Raw genomic sequence first — 22,626 nt, 5'->3', positions numbered from 1 at the left:
GTAGTCGTAGCAGTTCCATCGCCCGGAGTGGCAAAACTATCTTTATTCGCTTTCTTAGTTAACCTTTACTTGTTTTCTATCGTTGGATCTTCTGCATTTTCAGTACGTATCATCCTTTAAAGTGTTTTGTTGAGATCCAAACGTTTTATGCAATGAAGTTGTTTTTATGCATCTCTTTCTGTTCAAATCTGTTTCATTCTGCCTAGGTAGTTTAGATCTAGTTGTTGCAGTAATTTCTAAGTGTTGGAAGTATGATTTCATTTGGAGTTGTTCGATCTGTGATTTGTTAGTTCAGTGGCTGTTTAAATTTATTTTCCATAAGTGTCTTAGTATGAAATCTGAGTTTACGTTATTCTGCCACCCTGCATGTTGACCAGTAAGCATAATTGCAGTTTCAGTGTTTAATCTTTTGATTTGGAGTTTAGATTGTAGATCTGAGCTGTGAAGTTTGTTAATCTGTGTTTCTCGTTCATGAAATCTGAGATTGTTGATCTGAGTTTATTCATGTTGAAGAAGATAACATCCACATCCAAGTTTGGGACCACTTTTACTTTTTAGTTACTTTTGCTTTTGTCCTTTACTTTTTTTCTACCTTTTCAGCTGGTACCCTATAGATCTGTCAGTCTAGTCACCTAACTACCTCTTTTCCTCTGATATTCTGTTTAACCTTTTATAGTAAACTAGTACTTTCCATATACTTCCTGAAAAACCATGTTCCCCACTTTCCACGTACACAACCGCCTGTCCAACATCTTTCCCACCTCCTAGTCAGTAGAGTACCACCTTAAATTCCAGTCTAGAGAAGTCTCAACCCAAAGCGTGGTAGCTAACCAAACCTTTCCAGAATATCACCGCAATCACTCCAACCGTCACCATCTCTGTGGGATTCGACCCCTACCTTCACTATACTACCCAGTAGAAGAGGGTTGAGGAATTATTGATACCAGGTTTTAGGCTTAGCAGGGGATTGTTTCATCCTGATCAGTAGGATACACCCTTGTTTGAACAACACCTACGCAAACCTGCTCTTTCAACACTTCGCCAAAGAGTGCCCGAGCAACAATAACTCTGGAGTTGGGGTAACACCAAATTGGCCTCGAGGGAATCCTACACCACCTCAGCAGCCGCAACAGCGTCGCCAACCATATCCCACTCAAGCTAAGGCCTATGCTTTCGGACGCAAACAAGGTAAAGCCGCACAGGAAGACCCGAAACAAGATAATTTTGCAGGTATGGGAACACTACTTGACATGCCTGTTGCTGTTCTGTTTGATACGGGTGCATCGCACTCCTTTGTATCCCACTCCTGCGTAGATGCTTTAGAACTTCCTGTTGATGAACTTGAACATAAGATGAACGTGAACTCACCCGTAGGAGGCCTTATAGACATCTCACAATCTTGCTCGAACATAGAATTTATGGTGGGAGAACTTAGCTTAGTGGCTCATAACCTACATGTTATGCCAATGGATAACATTGACATTATTTTGGGGAAGGACTGGCTAGCTGAAAACTATGCCACTATTCGATGCCAAGAGAGACAAATCTCGTTACAAACCCCAGGGAAGGAACCCACTACCTTCCACGGGATTTCAATGAATCAGCGGACTTGTGTAATATCAGCACTTCAAGCAACTACGATGTTTAGGAAGGGGCATCCTGCCTATCTCGTTTACCTGCAAGGACATGATAAAAAGAAAAGTTGAAGATGTGGCGGTAGTACATGAGTTCCCAGACGTTTTTCCCTACGCTTTGCCAGGACCGCCGCCTGATCGACAGTTGGAGTTTACTATCGATCTGGAACTAGGAGCCGCACATGTATCGAAGGCACCTTATAGGATGGCACCTAAAGAGTTGGAAGAACTCAAAATTCAGCTACAAGAACTTTTGGACTTGGGTTTCATCAGACCCAGTGTATCGCCGTGGGGAGCACCTGTGCTTTTTGTGAAGAAGAAAGACGGAACGCTGAGAATGTGCATAGACTATCGGGAATTGAACAAATTGACCCTCAAGAACAAGTATCCTCTGCCGAGAATAGATGACCTGTTTGACCAACTCAGGGGAGCAGGGGTATTTTCAAAAATGGATTTAAGGTCGGGATATCACCAGTTGGGGGTACGAAGAGAAGATATACCCAAGACGGCGTTCCGAACAAGGTATGAGCATTATGAGTTTGTAGTAATGCCGTTTGGACTGACAAATGCACCTACGGTATTCATGGACTTAATGAATCGAGTATTCCATCCATACTTGGACAAGTTCGTCCTGGTGTTCATAGATGATGTGCTGGTTTACTCGAAAAATGAAAAAGAACATGAGGAGCACTTAAAGATCACTCTAGAGACACTGAGAACGGAGAAGTTGTACGTCAAGTTCAGTAAGTGTGATTTCTGGCTAAAGGAAGTAAACTTTTTGGGGCATATTGTGACCGCCGAAGGGATTCGAGTCGACCCTGCAAAGTTGGAGGCCGTACAACAATGGAAGGTGCCAAAGACCCCAAATGAGATTCGGAGTTTCATGGGTCTGGCAGGATACTACCGAAGATTTATCGAAGGATTTTCCAAAATTGCAAGGCCGATGACCCAACAACTGAAGAAAGGGATCAAGGTCAATTGGACACTAGAATGTGAGGCTAGTTTTCAGTTGTTGAAAGAGAAGTTAACCATTGCACCTATCCTAGCCGTGCCAGAGCCGGGAATAGACTATGTGGTTTACACTGACAGGTCTAAGGTTGGACTTGGATGTGTTTTGATGCAGAACGGTAAGGTGATTGCCTATGCTTCGCGTCAATTGAGGCCACGCGAGCTAAATTACCCCACTCATGACTTGGATTTAGCAGCCGTTGTGCATGCATTGAAGATTTGGAGGCACCATCTCTACGGGGTTCGGTGTGAGATCTTTACTGATCACAAGAGCCTAAAATACTTCTTTGAGCAGAAAGACTTGAACATGAGGCAACGCAGATGGCTTGAGCTAGTCAAGGATTATGACTGTGACATTAACTATCATCCGGGCAAAGCAAACGTAGTGGCAGATGCACTGAGCCGGAAAGCCCAACCACAATTGGCTACCTTTCTCACTCAAGAAGAAGATTTGATTCGCGAATTTAGCAAAATGCGCTTAGAAGTGGTGAGAGCTCCGGAGACTGTAAAAGGAAAAATGGCCACCTTGGTAATTGCACCCGATCTGCGAACAAGGATAAGAGAAGGTCAAAGAAATGATAAAGATTTGGAGAAGGTTCGACTAAAGGTGAGGAAAGGCGAGCAAGAGAAGTTCCGAGAAGAGGCTGACAATGCCCTCGCCTACGAGGGAAGACTATGTGTGCCGAATGACGAAGGACTTCGAAATGAAATTTTGGTTGAGGCACACGAGACTCCATATACCACTCATCCTGGAAGTACAAAGATGTACCATGACCTCAAAGGATCATTCTGGTGGGATGGAATGAAGAGGGACATAGCTCTTCATTTGTGGAGAAATGCTTGGCTTGCCAACAAGTAAAAGCTCTGCATCAACGACCCTATGGGAAGCTGCAACCGCTAGAGATCCTGGAATGGAAATGGGAACACATCGCCATGGATTTTGTGACGGGTTTACCAAAAACTCGACAAGGGAATACTGCCATCTAGGTAATCATAGACCGCCTCACTAAGAGTGCGCATTTTATACCTATTCCCATAACTCATGGATCCGACAAGCTAGCCCGGATTTATGTGAGAGAAATCATTCGACTACATGGAGTGCTAGTAAAAATCACATCGGACCGAGACACAAGGTTCACTTTAAGATTTTGGATAAGTCTGCAACGAGAGCTTGGTACTCGACTAAATTTTAGTACTGCTTTCCATCCACAAACCGATGGACAGTCAGAGAGAACGATTCAAACTCTCGAGGATATGTTGAGAGCCGTGATTCTTAACAGAGGAGAAAATTGGGAAGTCGTACTGCCGTTGATCGAATTTGCCTACAACAACAGTTTCCAGGCGACGATAAATATGGCTCCATATGAAGCATTGTATGGGAGGAAGTGTAGATCCCCACTCTACTGGGATGAGGTTGGTGAAAGAAGAATACTTGGGCCAGATTCAGTCGAAGAAATGATTGAGATTGTGCGACAAATTCGTCAAAGGATAAAAGAAGCTCAAGACCGACAGAAGTCATATGCTGATCTCCGGCGTACCGAATTACAGTTCAACGCTGGAGATAAGGTGTTTTTGAAAGTATCACCCTCGAAGGGAATAACGAAGTTTGGCGTAAAGGGAAAGTTGAAGCCACGTTACATAGGGCCTTATGAAATTCTTGAGAAGGTGGGACCCGTAGCGTATAGGTTGGCACTACCTCCGAGTTTTGGGACTGTGCATAACGTTTTCCATGCATCGCAATTAAGAAAGTACGTGTTCGATCCCAAACATGTGGTACATCAGGAGGAGATGATATTGAATCCCGACTTGAGTTATGAGGAGAAGCCCGAAGCTATTCTGGACAGGAAAGTGCAAGAATTGAAGAATAAATCAATCGCGTCCGTGAAAGTGCTTTGGAAACATCATGGTCACGAGGAGGCTACTTGGGAACTCGAGGATAAGATGCAAGAGAAATATCCGGAGTTGTTCGTTAGAAATGAATAAATTTCGGGATGAAATTTCTGTTTAGGTGGGTAGAATGTAACACCCTTACTTTTAAGTAGTTAATTAAAGCATGTCATGAAATAATTAATAAAATTTTAATTATGCATGCTATGTTTCTCATTAATGTGCTTGGGAATGAAGTATGGTATTTATGTGATGATGTGATTTTGAGACGTCCTTTTTATGTAATTGTGGAACTTTAGGAGACGTGTGAATGTCTCGTTAAAGTAATGGTGACGATATTGCTATACTTAGCATAATGAATGAGATGGTTGAGATGAATCTTTTAGAGAACGGCGCGCGTGGACTAAGGAACGGTTGAGGAATTTATATTTGGAACAACACCACATATAAATTGTGACGCCGGGCGATTTTTAATCTTTGTGAAGAACAAGATAACGAAATTAAATAAGGTTCCGTGAATTTTAATTATTGAGAGAAATGCGAGAATACAAAGTATATATATATATATATATATATATATATATATATATATATATATATATATATATATATATATATATATATATATATATATATATATATATTTGGGCTTCTCAATTAAATTAGAGACCAAATGTTTATATATAAAAATGGCTTTGGGCCATAACAATTTAAAAGTCTAAACCAATTGATAATATTATACAAACTTGGGCTTACAATCAATTGAGCCCAAAACAATCCAATTAATTTGGGAGCCCAATTCATTCCAAACAAATGGGAGCAAGCCCAAGAATTCTTTTCTTCTTCCTTCTTTCATTCCCCTCTCGGCCGAATGCTTCCATGGAGACTCTCCACCTCCAACTCTCTTCACCTTCCATCTTCCTTAATTAACTCTACAAAGAAATCAAGAGTCACCCAAGAGTTAAACTTATTTATCTTCCACTACTCTTCTACTTCAACATCTCAAGAAAGAAAAAAAAAATTGTGAGAGAGGGCCGAGAGATAGAGTGAGAGCCGAAAGAGAAGGAAGTAGGATTTGCTACCATTCTTGCTCCTCCACCACCAAGTTAAATCCTTGTTGAGGTATAATCTCTTTTCAATCCCCAAAGCATGAATTTTTGTATATATATATATATTTACATCATCTCATAATTCACCTCCCACAAGTAATTCAAACATTTCAACAACTAAAAACCAATCGAACATCGCCGTACTTAATCGAAACCGCGAAAGAACTTAACTTTGTAATAAAAACGTACCTTGCGGGTTGTTTCGGGGCTGTTCGGGTGGAGTGCGGGGCTGATCGGAGTTGTTTTGGGTCAAATCGGAGTGGTTCGGGGTGGTGGTGACAGCAGGGGCTGACTACCGGGGGGTTGGACCCCGTTGCTAACGGCGGCTGGCGGAAGGGAGGGAGCCGGCGATAGCAGTTGTGCTGTCCGGCGACTCCAGCAGCGACCGGTGACTCCAGCGGCGACATCAACGCGACGGATCCCTCGGTGGAATTGAGCCGACGATTCCGTGGTGAGATGGAAGACGAAGGAGGAGAATCCTCAATTCCCCGATTTTTGTCGACGGGATTTGGGAGGAGAAAAGAGAGAGAGAAGGATAGAAAGGGAGAGAGGTGTGGAGAGGGTAGAGTAGGACTTGCGCCTTTGTTTGTTTCTAGTTAGTTGGGCCTTTATTTTTTTATTTGGGCCCTATAATTTAATTGAAAGCTTATTTAAAGTTTGGGCTCTCTTTTATTTTGATGGGGCTTATTAATTAAATAGAAGTTATAAGATGGGGAAATAATTATGTTTTAGGCCGACTACCGGAGGAAAGAATGGGCGTAAGCGGCCGACCGACGTCGCACGTGACGCCTTGGGCGGCCGCCGAATAATCAGAAATGCACAAAAACCGAGAAAATGAAATAAAAGACTTTAATTAGAGTGCATGCATTCTAAATGTCTTCGTTATTGAGATTGATGGGTACTTTATGTATTTTGTTCCGAAAAGGTGGTTCGCACGCCCGCTAAAGTCGGAACGAGAAGCTATTTAAGGAAATTTCTAAGCTTTTGAGGTGGGCTTTATTGCTTAAACTCTTTATTTGCAAATGATATGTTTAAGGTGAAATAAGGGTGGTTTAAATATTATGTCATGCCATACTTTATGTTTTGAATTGCCTATCTGATTGTCTTCTAGAATAATGTTCTACTAGACTTTGATGGTTAACGAATTTGGGTCTAACTAGGGTCTAAGCCCTACTTAGGCTAGTGCACTGATGGGGATCGTGAGCCGTCCCTTAGGTCGGCCGGTCCCGTGATCGAGTTTGTGGCCACATGCTCGTTTCACATGATTGTTCAGATATGGTATATGATGGAGGATGACGATGACATGGTCCGCGCGGACACTATTTTATTTAAGGAATGATTTTAGTGTTTCTCGGCCTTTTAAAGTAAAACCCGAGTTTCACTCAATGACTGCTTGACATAATTTTATCGATAAATATATTTCGGGCATGAGTTCACTGAGTGCATCAAGTACTCAGCCCCTACATATGTTTTCCCTATGTGCAGGTTGAGCGTGGACGGGAGGCGGAGGATGTTGAGCATTTGACCGAGACCATATTCAATAAATGTTTCGGTTGCTATTGTGTCTTCATACATAGTAGTAGCTAACTCTCAATTGCTTCCGCTACTCTAAGTTTTACGAACTCCTATATTTTTCTATAATTCGTTGGATTATTTTTGTTCGAACTATGTTGCTTCGTGATCTAAAACTATGATTTGATAATGAAGTTTCGACTGTCGATCTACATGTTGTACCCCTTTGATAGTTTTCCCCCTTCTTCCCCGCTTCTTAATTCCCCCATTAGTCGCGACCCACCGTGCTTCCTATCCTTAGGAAGTGCAGTCGTGACACAAACTCGTGCTGGGCACCGTATAATGGCCCACCGTGATTGGAGGACACCAAAAGCCCGCTCAACATCCTTCCTAACATCCTCTTGTTTGCGTGCAAATATTGTTTCTTCGGTCCAACCGGTTGGCGGACAGTCTTGACGAATACGGGCCACTGCGGATATATCACATCTGCCAAATAGTAGCCCCTACTGTAATGCGTGTCGTTGGCTACGAAGCTGATTTCTGGACCCTCCCCCCGGCACTCATCGTTGAAGAGTGGCGATGACTGAAGAACATATGATGTCGTTGTTCGAACCTGCCACACCGAAATACGCATGCCAGATCTGCAAACGATAGTCCGCAACGGCTTCCAAAATCATCGTTGGATGTTTGCTTTTGAATCCAGTTGTGAACTGGCCTTTCCATGCCACGAGGCAGTTCCTCCACTCCCAATGCATGCAATTGATGCTTCCTATCATTCCTGGGAACCCGTGGATCGAACCGTGCATATCCATCAGGCTCTGACACTCATCAGGGGTGGGCTTCCGTAGAAACTCCCCACCAAAAATTTCCCGGATCCCCTTACAAAACTACCTAACAACCGTGAGGCCAGTCGTCTCACCAATCTGTAGGTATTCATCGAACATATCGGCTGGTCCGGCGTATGCAAGCTGCCGGAGTGCAGCGGTGCACTTTTGTTGCGTAGACAGCCCGATCCGGCCCGTGGCATCACGCCGGAGGGTGAATCACCGGTAACGCTTCGCCAAATTCGTCGCTATATGGTTGAACAGTCGTAGCGACATCCTGAATCTCCGGCGGAATATCTCGGGTGGATAACGGGGGTTATCCACAAAGTAATCAACCATTAGACGCTGGTGCGCACCGACGTGGTCTCGTGGGATGGTCCGCCGATGAGTAATCGCACGAGGGATCGCAGCCTCCGCCTCCTCCGCCAAGCGTGCCACATCCTCCTGTGCGGCCTGGTGTTGTACCTGTTGAATCAGAGCATTCCACGTGTCTCTTCACAAATTGTCCATTTCTGACCACAAAGTCTAGTGAGAGAAATTTTTAGTGATGAAGAGTTGGAATGGTGTGAAAATAATGAATAGAATGGGGTATATTTATAGGTAAATTAAATTGAATTCAAAAAAAAATCGCCGCCTATAGCCGCGCCGGGCACCGCTCCACTATAGCCGCCCCGCCTATCCGCCGCGTCCGCCCCGGAGTCGCCGTGTCCTCTCCCCCCCGTCGTCGCGTGCCCGTCCGCCGCCTACCGCCCACACACTCCGGGATCGCCCCGGGACCGCCCCCGCCGGGGCTATAGGCGCGGCGGTCCCATAATGGACACTCTTACTCAGATTAAAATATTTTAGATTTGATAGTTTACCAAATGAGTTATGAAATCGGAATATACGGGGTATAAATAAAAATATACTAATATCGTCATAATAATAAAGCATAAAAAAAACCTTATTGCAAATATCTCAACCTAATTTGCAGCATATAATTTTTTGAACAGTAAAAAAATGAAGAGGAAGGAATTATCAAATATTATAAATAAATAATTATACTCCCTATATTTTATACTCCACTCATCTTAGTATTGAAATATACATCGCACATGACTTTTGTCCAATGGTTGAGTTTGGACGATTAACTATTTAGTTCATTGTAAAGTAGTAATAGAAATGAAACTACAATGGCTTGATTGCTCAACACATACACATCTCTTTTTTCAAATCTAACTATCCTCATAATCTTAAAACAATACTTCCTTCATATAGGGGCGGAGCCATAAATTAAACTCAGAAGGGGCAAAAATATACATAAGCAAATAATTTGAAGAATTGAGAAGGGGAATTTAAGAACGAAATCAAATATATATTCAAATTTGAAGAAAAATTAGTATAGATGCAAATTTTGAGGAGAGGCAAATGCCCCACTAAAGGGCTATGTGGATCCGCTCATGTCTTTGTCTGTCATTAGAAGTCTCATTTAAGTTCAGCATTAGTTTTAAAAAATATAAAGGAAAGTGATTGAGAAAAGATAGTGAAACGTGAGCCCCATTTTTATATATTAGTTTTATAATAAAATATGAGCGGAATGAGTTAATGGAAAGTGAGGTGAACCTACCATTTATAGTAAAAGTCAATCGGGACTCATAATGGTCGATGGACTAAAATAGTAAACTGGAACTCCTAATGTTAGATAGAGGGGGTATTATTTATTTGAAAATTATTTTTATTTTTATTTTAAAATTTAAAATATATTTTATTATCGGCACCGACTTATTTGATTTTCTGGTTCCGTCACTATATATTTATATGTTAATATTAAAAATTGTGATAGAATGTGTTAGTGGAGGTATAGTAAATAAAATAGGACAAATAATAAGGAAAAAAACAAAATGAATAAACTGAAACACATATTTGGGAACGAATAAAGTATAATTTTTTCATATTATATTTCTACTAATAGTTTTATATCTAAAATAAATTAATACATGCACAAATAAATGTTATTTCAAAATTTTCAACTAGAAACTAATACTCCATTGTCCCTAAAAAATAGACAATTTTTAAAACAACACGTATTTTAATGCACAATTAGTAAAGTAAGACATAGATAGAAAAAAAAAGTGATTGAAGTAGTATAAGTGGAGAATGAGACCCACCTCATTAGAGAGAGAAAAGTTTCTTTAAATAGAATTGATTTGTTTTTTAAGGGACATCCTAAAATGACTATTGTGGTCTATTTTTTAGGGACAGAGAGAGTATGTGGGCTTATTGAGATACAAATTATTCCTTTTTCCTTTATAATTATAATTTTTTAATTTAAACATTTACTACCTCGTCCCTCTTTAGTAGATGCGTTTTTTCGGGCACGAGGTTTAAGAAGAGTTGTTTTTAGTAAGTTACGTGAAAAGAGAATAATGTAGGAAGGTAAAAGGAAGAGAGATAAGGAGAAAATAAAGTAGGAGAAAATAAAGTAAGAGAAAAGAAATTTTGCCGAAAAAGAAAATGACTCAGCTACAGTTGGATTATTCAAAAAGGAATACGACTCAGCTACAGAGGGACATACTGTCCCATAGTAAATGTCACACTCGGGTGATGACATGTAGGGGTGGCAAATCGTGCGTGTCGGGTCGTTATCGTGTCGACACGATAACGACACGAACACGATAACAACAAACACGAACACGACCCGTTAAGAAAACCTCAAACACGAACACGAACACGACACGAAATCCTCAGACACGAACACGACACGAACCCATTAACGACACGAACCAATTCGGGTCAACACGACGCGATAACAACACGTACACGAGATGACACGATAACGACTCGATAACAACACGACCTGATAACGGTTAATCCTATTAAAAATGAAAATAATAAGAATTAATAATATTAAAATATTATTTGTTAACGGATAACACGAACACGACACGAACACGACACGAACACGTATTGTTAACGGATAACACGAACCCGACACGAACACGACACGAAATTTTCGTGTCCTTAACGGGTCGACCCGATAAGGACACGAACCCAATAAGCTCCGACCCAAACCCATTATTTTCGTGCCGGTTCGTGTCGTGTTATCGTGTCGTGTAAAAAATTGCCAGCCCTAATGACATGATATTTTCGAAGATGCTATTTTGTGTGTTAAGTAGAGAGAGGATTACCCAAAAAAGAATACAACTCAGCTACAGAGGGACGCACCGTCCCATAGTAAATGTCACACTTGGGTAATAATATATTTTCGAAAATGTTATTTTGTGTGTTAAGGGTTGCTAGAAAATATACTTTTATATGCTAATGTGAGTGAATATATTTCCAAAAAAGAAAATGTGTTTTTTTTGGAGTACACTAAAAAGAAAGTGTTACATCTACTTTGGGATAAAAAATTATAGTATAATTTTTTATGCTAATATAAAAGTAAAATAGAAAAATAAAATAATGAGTAACTTTCGATTAGTAAATAAAATCAAAATTTATGTTCATACACATTTTAAAAAAAAATTAACTAATTTTTAAAAGTTTAAAAAATAATGAGAGTTATCTAATTTCGAATCAACGGATTAGTTTCAAAAATTCTTTTAGATTGCAGACTATTTGAGTTATGGTTTTTTAATAAATTTTCAACTTTAATTCTATAAATTAGAGGACTATTAAGAAGAAATCACAGATTTCTAGTTGAATTAATATCTCTAGTTACTGACATGCAATTATTCCCATAAATAATTACGATACGAAACTCGAAGTGAATCGCATAGCGATATTATTTTTCTCGTCAAGTGGACTTTGGTCGTATTAGCCTGCTCACTTAATAAGGAAAATAGTTCCATGGACGGATGAAGTATATTTTTCTAAAGTGTGAACTACTTCAAAAGTCTATAAATTTTTTGGGTTGTGATACCACAGACTCTTAACAGAAAAAAATAGCACCAGATAACCCTAATATTAAATATAATCACGAATCATGTTTTTTCAAACCAAAACACACTCAGGTCCTAAAAGTGCATTTTGTCACTCCATTATATTGCTGACATGCGATTTCTGCCACATTCCTATCAGCAACTTCTTATGTGATTTTCTAATAAGTACTTCATACGTAATTAAAATTTGTCATTATTTACACTCTCTAATTTTGTTTATAATATTCAGATTTATAATTATCTGCATTAATTAATATGAAAATAATAAATTGAGACCATTTCTTCCTTATAAAACTCGTTTTCTGGTACTTTTCCATGTTTCTATTTTCCCTAATTTTTATTTGTTTTTTTACCTTGATTTATGGATCAATTTTATTTATTATGAAATATCCTAATTTGCAGTATTAATTTATAAATTTACATTGTCTTAATTTCAAATAGTACTATTATTAATAAAAAACTCCAAGGATTATATTGCTAATATCACATGCTTGAATATTTTCAAAATATTACTCATGTTTCAATTTTATCATGAATGGCAAGAAACTATGCAAATTTATATCTAAAGATTGAATGTTCCTATGATGTTAAAAATTTCAGGTTGAGCTAAACTAAAATTCTCAATAAAATATCAATCATAAAAATTGTCTTAAAGTTAGGCTTAGAGTAACAAATTAGTAACAAATTAATTCGACAAAGGATAAAAGAAGCACAAGACCGACAGAAGTCGTATGCTGATGTCCGGCGTACCGATTTACAGTTCAACGCGGGAGATAAGGTGTTCTTGAAAGTATCTCCGTCGAAGGGGATAACGAGGTTTGGCGTAAAGAGGAAGTTGAAGCCGCGTTACGTAGGGCCTTATGAAATTCTTGAGAAGGTGGGACCCGTAGCGTATAGGTTGGCATTACCGCCGAGTTTTGGGACTGTGCATAATGTTTTCCATGTGTCACAATTACGAAAGTATGTGTTCGATCCCAAACACGTGGTTCATCAAGAGGAAATGATATTGAATCCCGACTTGAGTTATGAGGAGAAGCCCAAAGCTATTCTGGACAGGAAAGTTCACTCTTTTCTAAATAATAACTACCTTTATCTTTGAAAATATTTTTTTTTGAAATGATGAATTTTAACACACAATTGATAGTAAGAGAGATGAAATAGTAAAGTAGAGAGCAAAAGAGAAAAATTGATAAAGTAAGAAAGACGAAGAGAAAAAATAATGGAAGTAGTACTAGTGGATTGTGGGGTCCACTTTCTTAACTAGAAAGTTTAGAAAGTTTCTATTTTTCAAGGACGAGGATGTATCAATTTTTAATTTAAACATATACTCTCTACATCTCATAATAGATATTACACTTGAATGATGACACAAGATTTTATGAAATGTTATTTATGCATTACCAAAAAACATAAAAAATCGTTAAAGACATTTTTCACTTTAAGGATGCTAATTTATGTTTCTAAATATACCACCAACGTTTCAAAAATCGTCCTTATTGTTAGTATCCTAACTAAAATTAGATGACGCAAAATTGGAAGTCTTCTAAAAAATAGTAAAAGATTGAGTTAATTTGCTCTTAATTTAGGAACGCTTTCTTTTGTGTCCTAAATTAATGTTATTTATTAAAATTTTTGAACGTAAGTAATTGCGTCTCAATTTTTGTGTATTTAAAAAATACATAAGTTTTTTGTAGTGATGTGTTATGTGAAAAGAGAAAATTATATTTTTATATACTAGTATAAAGAGGAATGAAATGCTACATATATTAAAAATGTTATTGAAAATTTAACTTTCACAAAATTCATAGTTTTATTTTACTGGTATTCTCAATAAATTCAAATAAATTAATAAAATAACAAATCAAGTTTTGATTTTTATGAATTTTTTAAAATTCAAAAGTTCAATAATATTTTCTAAAGTAGTAAAATCAAACTAAATATATAAATTAAAACGAATAACGTTATACATGCATCAAACGCAAGTAATAGTCACATATGAAGGTTATGTAAAGCATATAACATATAAAGGAGAGAACTTTTTTAACGAAAAACAATAAGGGTAATTACACTAGACATACAAAATATTTTATCAACGTTTCAAATTAGTACAAAAACTTTTAAGTTTACATATATCATACAAAAACTTTATTAGTGTTTTATATTGATACATTCTGTCTAAATTAGATTAACACCGTTAGTTTTCTTATTTCTAAGTATGTTTAATTCATCCTATTTGCTATGTTTTACTGCGTTCAGTTTGATAATGGAAAATTTATTCCTCCTTATTGAACGTAGATATATGTATTAATATGCTCAAGATGTATTATTAAATTATAGTATCCCCATTTTGAGAGTTCAGTTGGTTCCATGTTCATGAATAGATTGTCATTAGTGTTCCCATCGGTGACATTTATTTGTATGGATTAGGAGAAGTGAGACTTGTTTTTGGAAGTTTAATATGTGACACAAATGTTCATGAATGTATCTCCATTTCACCATTTGTGTTCCCATGTTATCTGCTGCAATCTGACTGGGCGGAGAGGAGCTGACTCATGCTCCGTAACACCCCAGAATTCCTCCTCATTAACATGGCCAATAGAACCTTTCGTATCTTCTCTTTTCCTAATAGAATGTTACGGACGCACCGGCTGAGCCGGCGACAGATGTCACAGTAGAAGATACTAACGGGAGCCAGGTGGTGACAGGAGAAGAGGAGACACTGCCCGAGGAAGGGGGTGAGTGTAACGCCCGTACCTTAAATACGAAATTAATTTTATGAAACGAAATAGTTGATAAAATTATTTCAGAATATGATGCTTCTCGATAATTGTGATTTGGAAAAAATCGTATGATTTTATGTGTTTCATGTGAAAAGGAATGTGTTTATTCTAATTGTGAACGATGGGAGACACGTTTAAGGTCTCGTTGAAAGATTGACGACGAAATTGCTATTTTTAGCAAGACGAATGAAATACGTGGAAAGGTATATATATTTTCTATCTATGGATAACGACGCGCGTAAATCGAGGAATGGTTGAAGGGATAGTATATTTGGAACAACACCAAATATAAATTATGCCGTTAACCGTACTTTAATTTTGGTTGTGAAGAACGAGATAACAAAATAAAATAAAGACCCGTGAATTTTAATTTACGAAGGAAAAATGTGAAAAATAATGTATGAAATTATTTTGGACTTTTCAAAATAAATTTGAAGTGCAATTAAATACAAAATATTTGGATTGTAGATTTTCTTTTAAATCCACCAAGTAGTAGTACTGTTTTCTAACTTGGGCTTCCAATTTATTTAAGCCCAAACCAAAACCAATTTAATTAAAAAGCTTAAAGCCCAAGTATGGTTTTAAATTAAGTTGGACCAAGCCCAAAACCCTTTTCTTTTTCTTTCTTTCTTCTCCTTTTTTTTTCTTTATGGCCGACGGCCTTCCTACTCATGAAGGAGACTCTCCATTTCCTACCACCTTCCATCTTCTACCATTACTCCCACAAATCCAAGAGTCACCCACTACTCCTTTCTTAAACCTCCTCTCTAACCCCTCACCATTTACACTTCACAAAAAAAAAAGAAAGAAAGAAAAGAGAGAGAGGGAGAAGAGACGAGAGAGATTGCCGAGAGGAAGGAGGAGAAGGAGGAAGTTGCTTTCACCATTCTTTTTGTTCCACCACCACCAACTTAAACTCTTGAGGTATAATCTCTTCCCTATCCTAAAGCATGAGTTGCATAGCAGCTTTGCATACATGTTATACCTCCTTGTGTCATAACTCTTCCATAACCAAATTAAGTAGAAACCAACTTAGAACCTTCCAAACGATCGCGGTACGTAACCGAAACTTAGAAAAGAACATAGCTTTATGACCATAACGTGCGTTGCGGGACGATTCGGAGTGGTTTCGGTGGAGGAGAAGCCGCCGCCGGCGACGGGCAGCGGCGGACAGCCATGCTCGACGTTCCGGTGGGCGACGGCTTCCGGTGAGCGACGGCAGTAGCTTCCCCCCCCGTCCCCGCCGTGGCAGCGGCCTGGCGAAGCAGCAGTAGCAGCGCGGCAGCGGTGGCGCGACGGCGAAGCCAAGTTGATGGCGTACCCAACGACGGCGACCGGCTGAAGGCGTCGACTTCTCGGCGACGATGCAGTGGCGACGATCCGGTCGATGGCGTCGAGCCGGAGAGAGGGCGCTGGCGGCTGGCCTTCGTCGTGGTGGCAAACGGCAGTGACGGGGAGAGAGAAGGAGGGAGGGAGAGAGAGTGTGTTGGAGGAAGAAGATAGAGAGTGATATTGGGCCATGTTTTTATTTTTTTTATTTTTGATTAGTTGGGCCTAGGATTAGTTTGTTTGTTGTTGGGCCTTTTTTATAATTAATTGGAGGTTTAGTTAAATTCTTGGGCTCACTTTTAAATTGTTGGGGCTCCCTAATTGTTTATGGACGAATAAAGTGGCTAAGTAGCTTAATCTTTTGGGCCGGTAATTAGAGATAAATCGGGGGAAATATTTAATTAATTCCCGGAATAATTTTTGAGGAATGAATAATTTACCCTAAGCATGAAATAATACTTTTTCAACAGTAAATAATTACGAAAATTTAAGTATGCGCTTAAATAATTTTAGAAATTATTTTCGACATCATGGAAAGTACGAGGAGCCAACGGGAAAAAAAACGAGCGTAAGCAGCTGACCGGCGTCGCACGCGACGCCTTGGGCGGCCGCCGAATAACCGAAAATGCACAAAAATCGAGAAAGAGAATTAAAAGATTTTAATTAGAGTGCATGCATTCTAAGTATCGTCGTTACCGAGAATTGATATGAATTTTATGTATTTTCCGAAAAGGTGGTTCGCACACACGCCTAAAGTCGGAACAAGGAACTTTGTACGGAAATCCTAAACTTTGAGGTGGGCTTTATTACTTAAATCTTTTTATTTGAAATTGATATGTTTATGGTGAAATAAGGGAGGTTTTAAATAGTATGTCATGCCGTATTTTGTTTTAAATTGCCTATCTGATTGTCTACTAGGATAATGTCCTACTAGACTTTGATGGTTAACGAATTCGGGTCTAACTAGGGTCTAAGCCCTACTTAGGCTAGTACACTGATGGGGATCGTGAGCCGTCCCCTAGGTCGGCCGGTCCAGTGATCGAGTTTGTGGCCACATTCTCGTTTCACATGATGGTTCAGATATGGTACATGATGGAGGATGACGATTGTTCGCGCGGACACTATTTTAAGGAATGAATTTTAGTGTTTCTCGGCCTTTTTAAAGTAAAACTCGGGATTCACTCGATGATGGCTTGACATATCTTAATGATGAATGTATTTCGGGCATGAGTTCACTGGGTGCATCAAGTACTCAGCCCCTGCATATGTTTTCCCTATGTGCAGGTTGAGCGAGGTCGGGAGGCGGAGGATGTTGAGTGATGATCCAAGAACTGTTCCGGTTACTATTATGTCTTCATACATAGTAGTAGCTAAACTATCATATTGCTTCCGCTACTCAATGTTTTAAGAATTTCTGTTATTCTCGTTAAATTGTTGAACTCTGTTATTCTCCATTATGCAATATCGGGATTGAAACTTTGGTTAAATAAATGGAATTTCATCTTTGATCGTTAAGTTACATTGTCTTGATTGTTTTCCCCCTTCTTCCCCGCTTCTTAATTCTCCCACTAGTCACGATTTCCCGTGCTTCCTATCCTTAGGAAGTGCGGTCGTGACAGTGAGATACTGGCCGAAGCAGAACAGTCGAAGGGAGTGGAGTCCGAGGAGAGCCCGACACTGAGAAAGCTTTAACCAAGAGAGCAAATTAAGCCACCAGAGAGGTTCTAGAATGACACCGCCAAATTGTCTCCCTCCATCGCGGCCAGTGGCTGCAGCTTCCCGATAATGCCTATGGAGATATATGTAAAACATACTGAGACTCGTTCTTGAAAGCTGTCACTTTTCCTAATCCATACAAACAATATAAAATAATAAGAAAACTAACGGTGTTAAACTAATTTAGACGGAATGTATCAATATGAAATACTAATTAAATATTTTGTATGATGTTTGTAAATTAAAACTTTTTGTACTAACTTGAAACATTTATAAAACATTTTATATATATGGTCTAATTACCCCAAAACAATACTAGTACTTCTTTTTTTAAATACTGCAATAACATAGCGATAACACGACTCCAATTTTGACATCTTTTTTGAATACTGCGATAGTATAGGCGTATAGTAATAATCTAATTTTTGTCGTCAACTGGACTTCAGTCTTATTAGCTAGCCCACTCCAAAACCCTAAATCCCCAATCGCAATATAAATTCCCATTGCCGCCTCACTCTCACCCCTAACCAATCCCAATTCCAATCCCAATCCCAATTCCAATTCCAAATCGCCGCCGCCGTTCAATTTCACCAATGGCGCAGGAACAGCTGGTCCTCCGCGGCACCATGCGCGCCCACACCGACTGGGTGACCGCCATTGCCACCCCAATCGACAACTCCGACATGATCGTCACCGCCTCTCGTGACAAATCCATCATCGTCTGGTCCCTCACCAAAGAAGACCGCTCCTACGGCGTCGCCCGCCGCCGTCTCACCGGCCACTCTCACTTCGTCCAGGACGTCGTCCTCTCCTCCGACGGCCAGTTCGCCCTCTCCGGCTCCTGGGACGGCGAGCTCCGCCTCTGGGACCTCGCCGCCGGCACCACCGCCCGCCGTTTCGTCGGCCACACCAAGGACGTCCTCTCCGTCGCCTTCTCCGTCGACAACCGCCAGATCGTCTCCGCCTCCCGCGACAAGTCGATTAAGCTCTGGAACACCCTCGGCGAGTGCAAATACACCATTCAGGACGCCGACGCCCACTCCGATTGGGTCTCCTGCGTCCGATTCTCCCCCAATACGTTGCAGCCGACGATCGTCTCCGGATCCTGGGATCGGACGGTTAAGATTTGGAATTTGAGCAACTGTAAATTGAGATCTACTCTCGCTGGCCACTCTGGATATGTGAACACTGCGGCGGTGTCGCCAGATGGCTCGCTTTGCGCGAGTGGGGGTAAGGATGGGGTGATTTTGCTGTGGGATTTGGCGGAGGGGAAGAAGCTGTACTCGCTGGATGCGGGATCGATTATCCATTCGTTGTGCTTTAGCCCGAACAGGTACTGGCTGTGTGCGGCCACGGAGTCGAGCATTAAGATTTGGGACTTGGAGAGCAAGAGTGTTGTGGTGGACCTTAAGGTTGATTTGAAGCATGAGAGCGAGATGGTTGCCGATGGAGCACAAACCGCCGCTGGAAGAACTAAGGTACTACTATATGAATTAACCTTTTGTTTATTAATTTTGTTTAGTTTACTTTGGGTTAATAAATTAAATCATGTGTTGTGTGTTTTATTGCTTATTGTTAAAGATTGACTCTTTTCTATTCCATAGTCAAGACCTTATATTTGGTTGCTTTGTTAGGAATATATATCTCAAGGTTGTTCGGTCTCATGTCCAAGATCTTGAGTGCGCCAGATTGTAGGATGAGTTGTTATGTGTAGTAGTTAGACAAACTAAAAAGAAAGGTGTACATCTTAAGGGGGATGGAGGGACTAGTGAGATAAGCTTTTGAGAAAATGCAATTGAAAAAGAGATAAGATTAGTCAAATACTGATTATTATGGTCTTAGTTGTATTCCAAGTTTATACTCTACTCCCATAAAAATAGGAACTTTGAGGATGGCCTGAGTTTTAAGGCTAAAATAGTAAAGCAGTAGAGATGTAGAAAGAAAAAGTGACTGAAATATTGTTAGTGGATGATGAATAAAAAAAGTGATTGAAATATTGTTAGTGGATGGTGTATATTTTTGTGGGATGGTCCAAAATGAAAAAAAAAGACTATTTTTATGGGAGAGGTGAGTAATAAATTCACCATATATTCTTTGGTAACTCTTAGTTGAACCTCAAACAGAATGAATTTATGTAATTGATTGCTAGATATCTTCCTTTGAAGCTTTGAATATTTCTTATTATGGTCTTAGTTGTTATTCCAATCCACATATTCTTTGGTAACTCTTAGTTGAAGGTCATAAATAGTAAATCGATGGAATTGATTGCTAGATGTCTTCCTCTGATCTTTCTTATTATGTTTTTTAGTAATATAAAATCATGTTGTTTGATTTTCATGAATGGGTTGATGTGTGTGTAGGTGATCTATTGCACGAGTCTAAACTGGAGCGCAGATGGAAGCACGCTTTTCAGTGGATATACAGATGGAGTGGTGCGAGTTTGGGGCATTGGACGATACTAAAGCCTACTGTGAGTCTTTTTACTTTTTAGATTGAAGCTATAAGAGGGCGTCAGACTCTCTGTTTTTATGCTTTTGTTGTTTCTACCTCCTACGACTGTTAAACGACAATTGTTTTTCTTAATTTTAAATCCCTTTACAATTCTGCATATCTTGTTGCACTTTTTACTTGAATATAGACTTTTGTTATTAGCTACTACACCCTCCGTCCTGGCTAAGACACATTTCTTAGCCAACACGGAACTATAGGACCGGGATTATATGAGTTGTTGGTTTATGTGGTTAATTAGAAAGAGAAAGAGTGAGTGTAAGTATTAAATGAAGAGAGAAAAAGAGTTAAATATTTAATTGAATAGAGAAAAAAGTGATTGAGTATATTAATTGATGGGAGAAAGTTACTACTATAGAAATTGTATCATCTTGGATAAACAAAGTAAAAAGGAAAATATGCCCTCTTAATTGGAATAGAGGGAATAGTACAAACTTGTCACTTGCTCACTAGTATTCTTTTTTTCCCCTTTTTTTATTCTAGTATTCCTATATGTGTTTAATGCTCTTTATATTTAGAAAAAGGTTCACTAAATATTTTGAACTTTTTTAATGGATTATAGCACTGCTCTATTTTTAACCCTTACGTGGGATATCCCTTAAAAATAGACCAATATTATTTAAAGAAACTTTTTCTTTCTAATAGATGGTCTTATTATTCTTCACTAATAATAATTTAATCATTCTCTCTTATTTTATCAATTTTATATTAAAATTTGTGGCGTTTCAAATGTTGTCTATTTTTTAGGGACGAAATGAGATTACTATTATATGTTTAATGTTCTCTATATTTTGAAAAAGATTCACAAAATATTTCGAACCTTTTTAATGGATTATACTCCCTCCGTCCCGCACTACTTGCACTTATTTCCTTTCTTAGCGTCCCAAGTTATTTGCACTCTTTCCATTTTTAGTAACAATTTATACATATAGCCGTAATTGTTGACTTTGTCTATCACTCATTCCTTAATCTCCGTGCCCATAAAGAAATGTGCGAGTAGTGCGGGACGGAGGGAGTACTATTTTCGTGTGTTACACTGTATTTTATTTTTAATACTCTCTACATGTAGAAGGTTAATTTGTTAGAAGTTTAAAAATTTCATTATGCTTTTCTTTACTCCCAAAATGAAATATTATCAATTACGAAAGTTATTTTGTAGGTTCAAGAAGGAAAAAGTAAATCTATTTTGTAGGTTCAAGAAGGAAAAAGTAAATCTGAGGAGTAACATTTTTAATAAGGGATATTGGCATCTAATATCATGAAACTTTCAAAAACTTGAGTTTTTTCCACAAACTTTGAAAATTGACAAATAATATCACGAACTTTAACTGGAGTTTGTTATTTCGCATCAATAAAAAATCATGGTTATATTAATAGATTGAAGAACAAATTTGTAGGGTGTGATTCAAGAAAAACTATTCTCAAAGATTGAAAAACTTGAAGCTCTTGAAGTTGTTGTCGAGAAATTACGAAAAAAAATTCGTATCATGATATGTTCGTGGGAAAAACCTAACTTTTTGAAAGTTTCATGATATTAGATGCCAATAAAAATTCTAAGTCAATTATAAAGGATTTTTTATGCGGAAATTAAAGTATTTTAAAATTATTCTGTTACTTATGATTTGTTTCCCATTTTCAATGTTACAACATAACACCTTTTTTTCTCAACTATAAGTTCTTAAAGTACTAAAATAATTATTTAGATTTGGCCATTTTCTCTTGAATCAATCCATAAATTATATGCATTAAAAGTGAATATTTATAATTTTAATTTTCCCATCCAAAAATATTCTCATAATATTTTATTTTAGAAGTACATAAAGGCAAAATAAAAGGTTGGAAATTAATTAGCCTATGCACACAATTAGGATTAAAAATAGAATATTATCAAAAGAGACCATTCTTGCATTTCACTGTTATGTACTGTAAAACTTATTTAAACAATAATTTATTAGATATCCTACTACAGTAACTAGTTTTAACAGTGCTATGCGCTATCTAATAAATTTTCAGAATATAGATATTAATTGTAGGAACAAAACTTTTAATAAAAATCAAACAAAAAGATATATTTTCAATAACTAAAAAGTTCATAAGTTTTGGGGACCAAAACCATACACTTTCAAAAGCAGATACAAAACTTAGAATCAAACGCCAAACAAAAAATTCATAAGTTTTGAAAAACACTATTTTGTAAACAACATTAATAGAGGAATTACCACTACTATTAACTCCATCTTTACAAACTAAAATCTTCAAACTTTCCTGGCTTGTAACTCTTGATATTGCAACATAGAGTTGCCCATGACTTAGGACATGACATGTATCCTAAAACACAATCCAACATGCAAAAGTGATTAACCTTGACTTTTATTAATCGTCATAGTATATGACACAAC

The 22,626-nt window shown here is 38.4% G+C and overlaps 1 protein-coding gene across 1 annotated transcript; it reads left to right on the top strand.

The window, feature by feature from the left end:
* Positions 1–18,194: 18,194 nt before the first annotated feature.
* Positions 18,195–20,327, top strand: LOC121805199 (guanine nucleotide-binding protein subunit beta-like protein). The gene is made up of 2 exons (XM_042204989.1): positions 18,195–19,197; positions 20,080–20,327. Exons 1-2 carry the CDS (start codon positions 18,313–18,315, stop codon positions 20,179–20,181), a joined length of 987 nt encoding a protein of 328 aa, XP_042060923.1. The 5' UTR covers positions 18,195–18,312; the 3' UTR covers positions 20,182–20,327.
* Positions 20,328–22,626: the final 2,299 nt, after the last annotated feature.

This window comes from Salvia splendens, chromosome 5 (assembly GCF_004379255.2).
Source record: "Salvia splendens isolate huo1 chromosome 5, SspV2, whole genome shotgun sequence".
Taxonomy (NCBI): domain Eukaryota; kingdom Viridiplantae; phylum Streptophyta; class Magnoliopsida; order Lamiales; family Lamiaceae; genus Salvia; species Salvia splendens.
The sequence above is the reverse complement of the archived record's forward strand: the minus strand, read 5'-3'. Positions and strand labels throughout refer to the sequence as shown.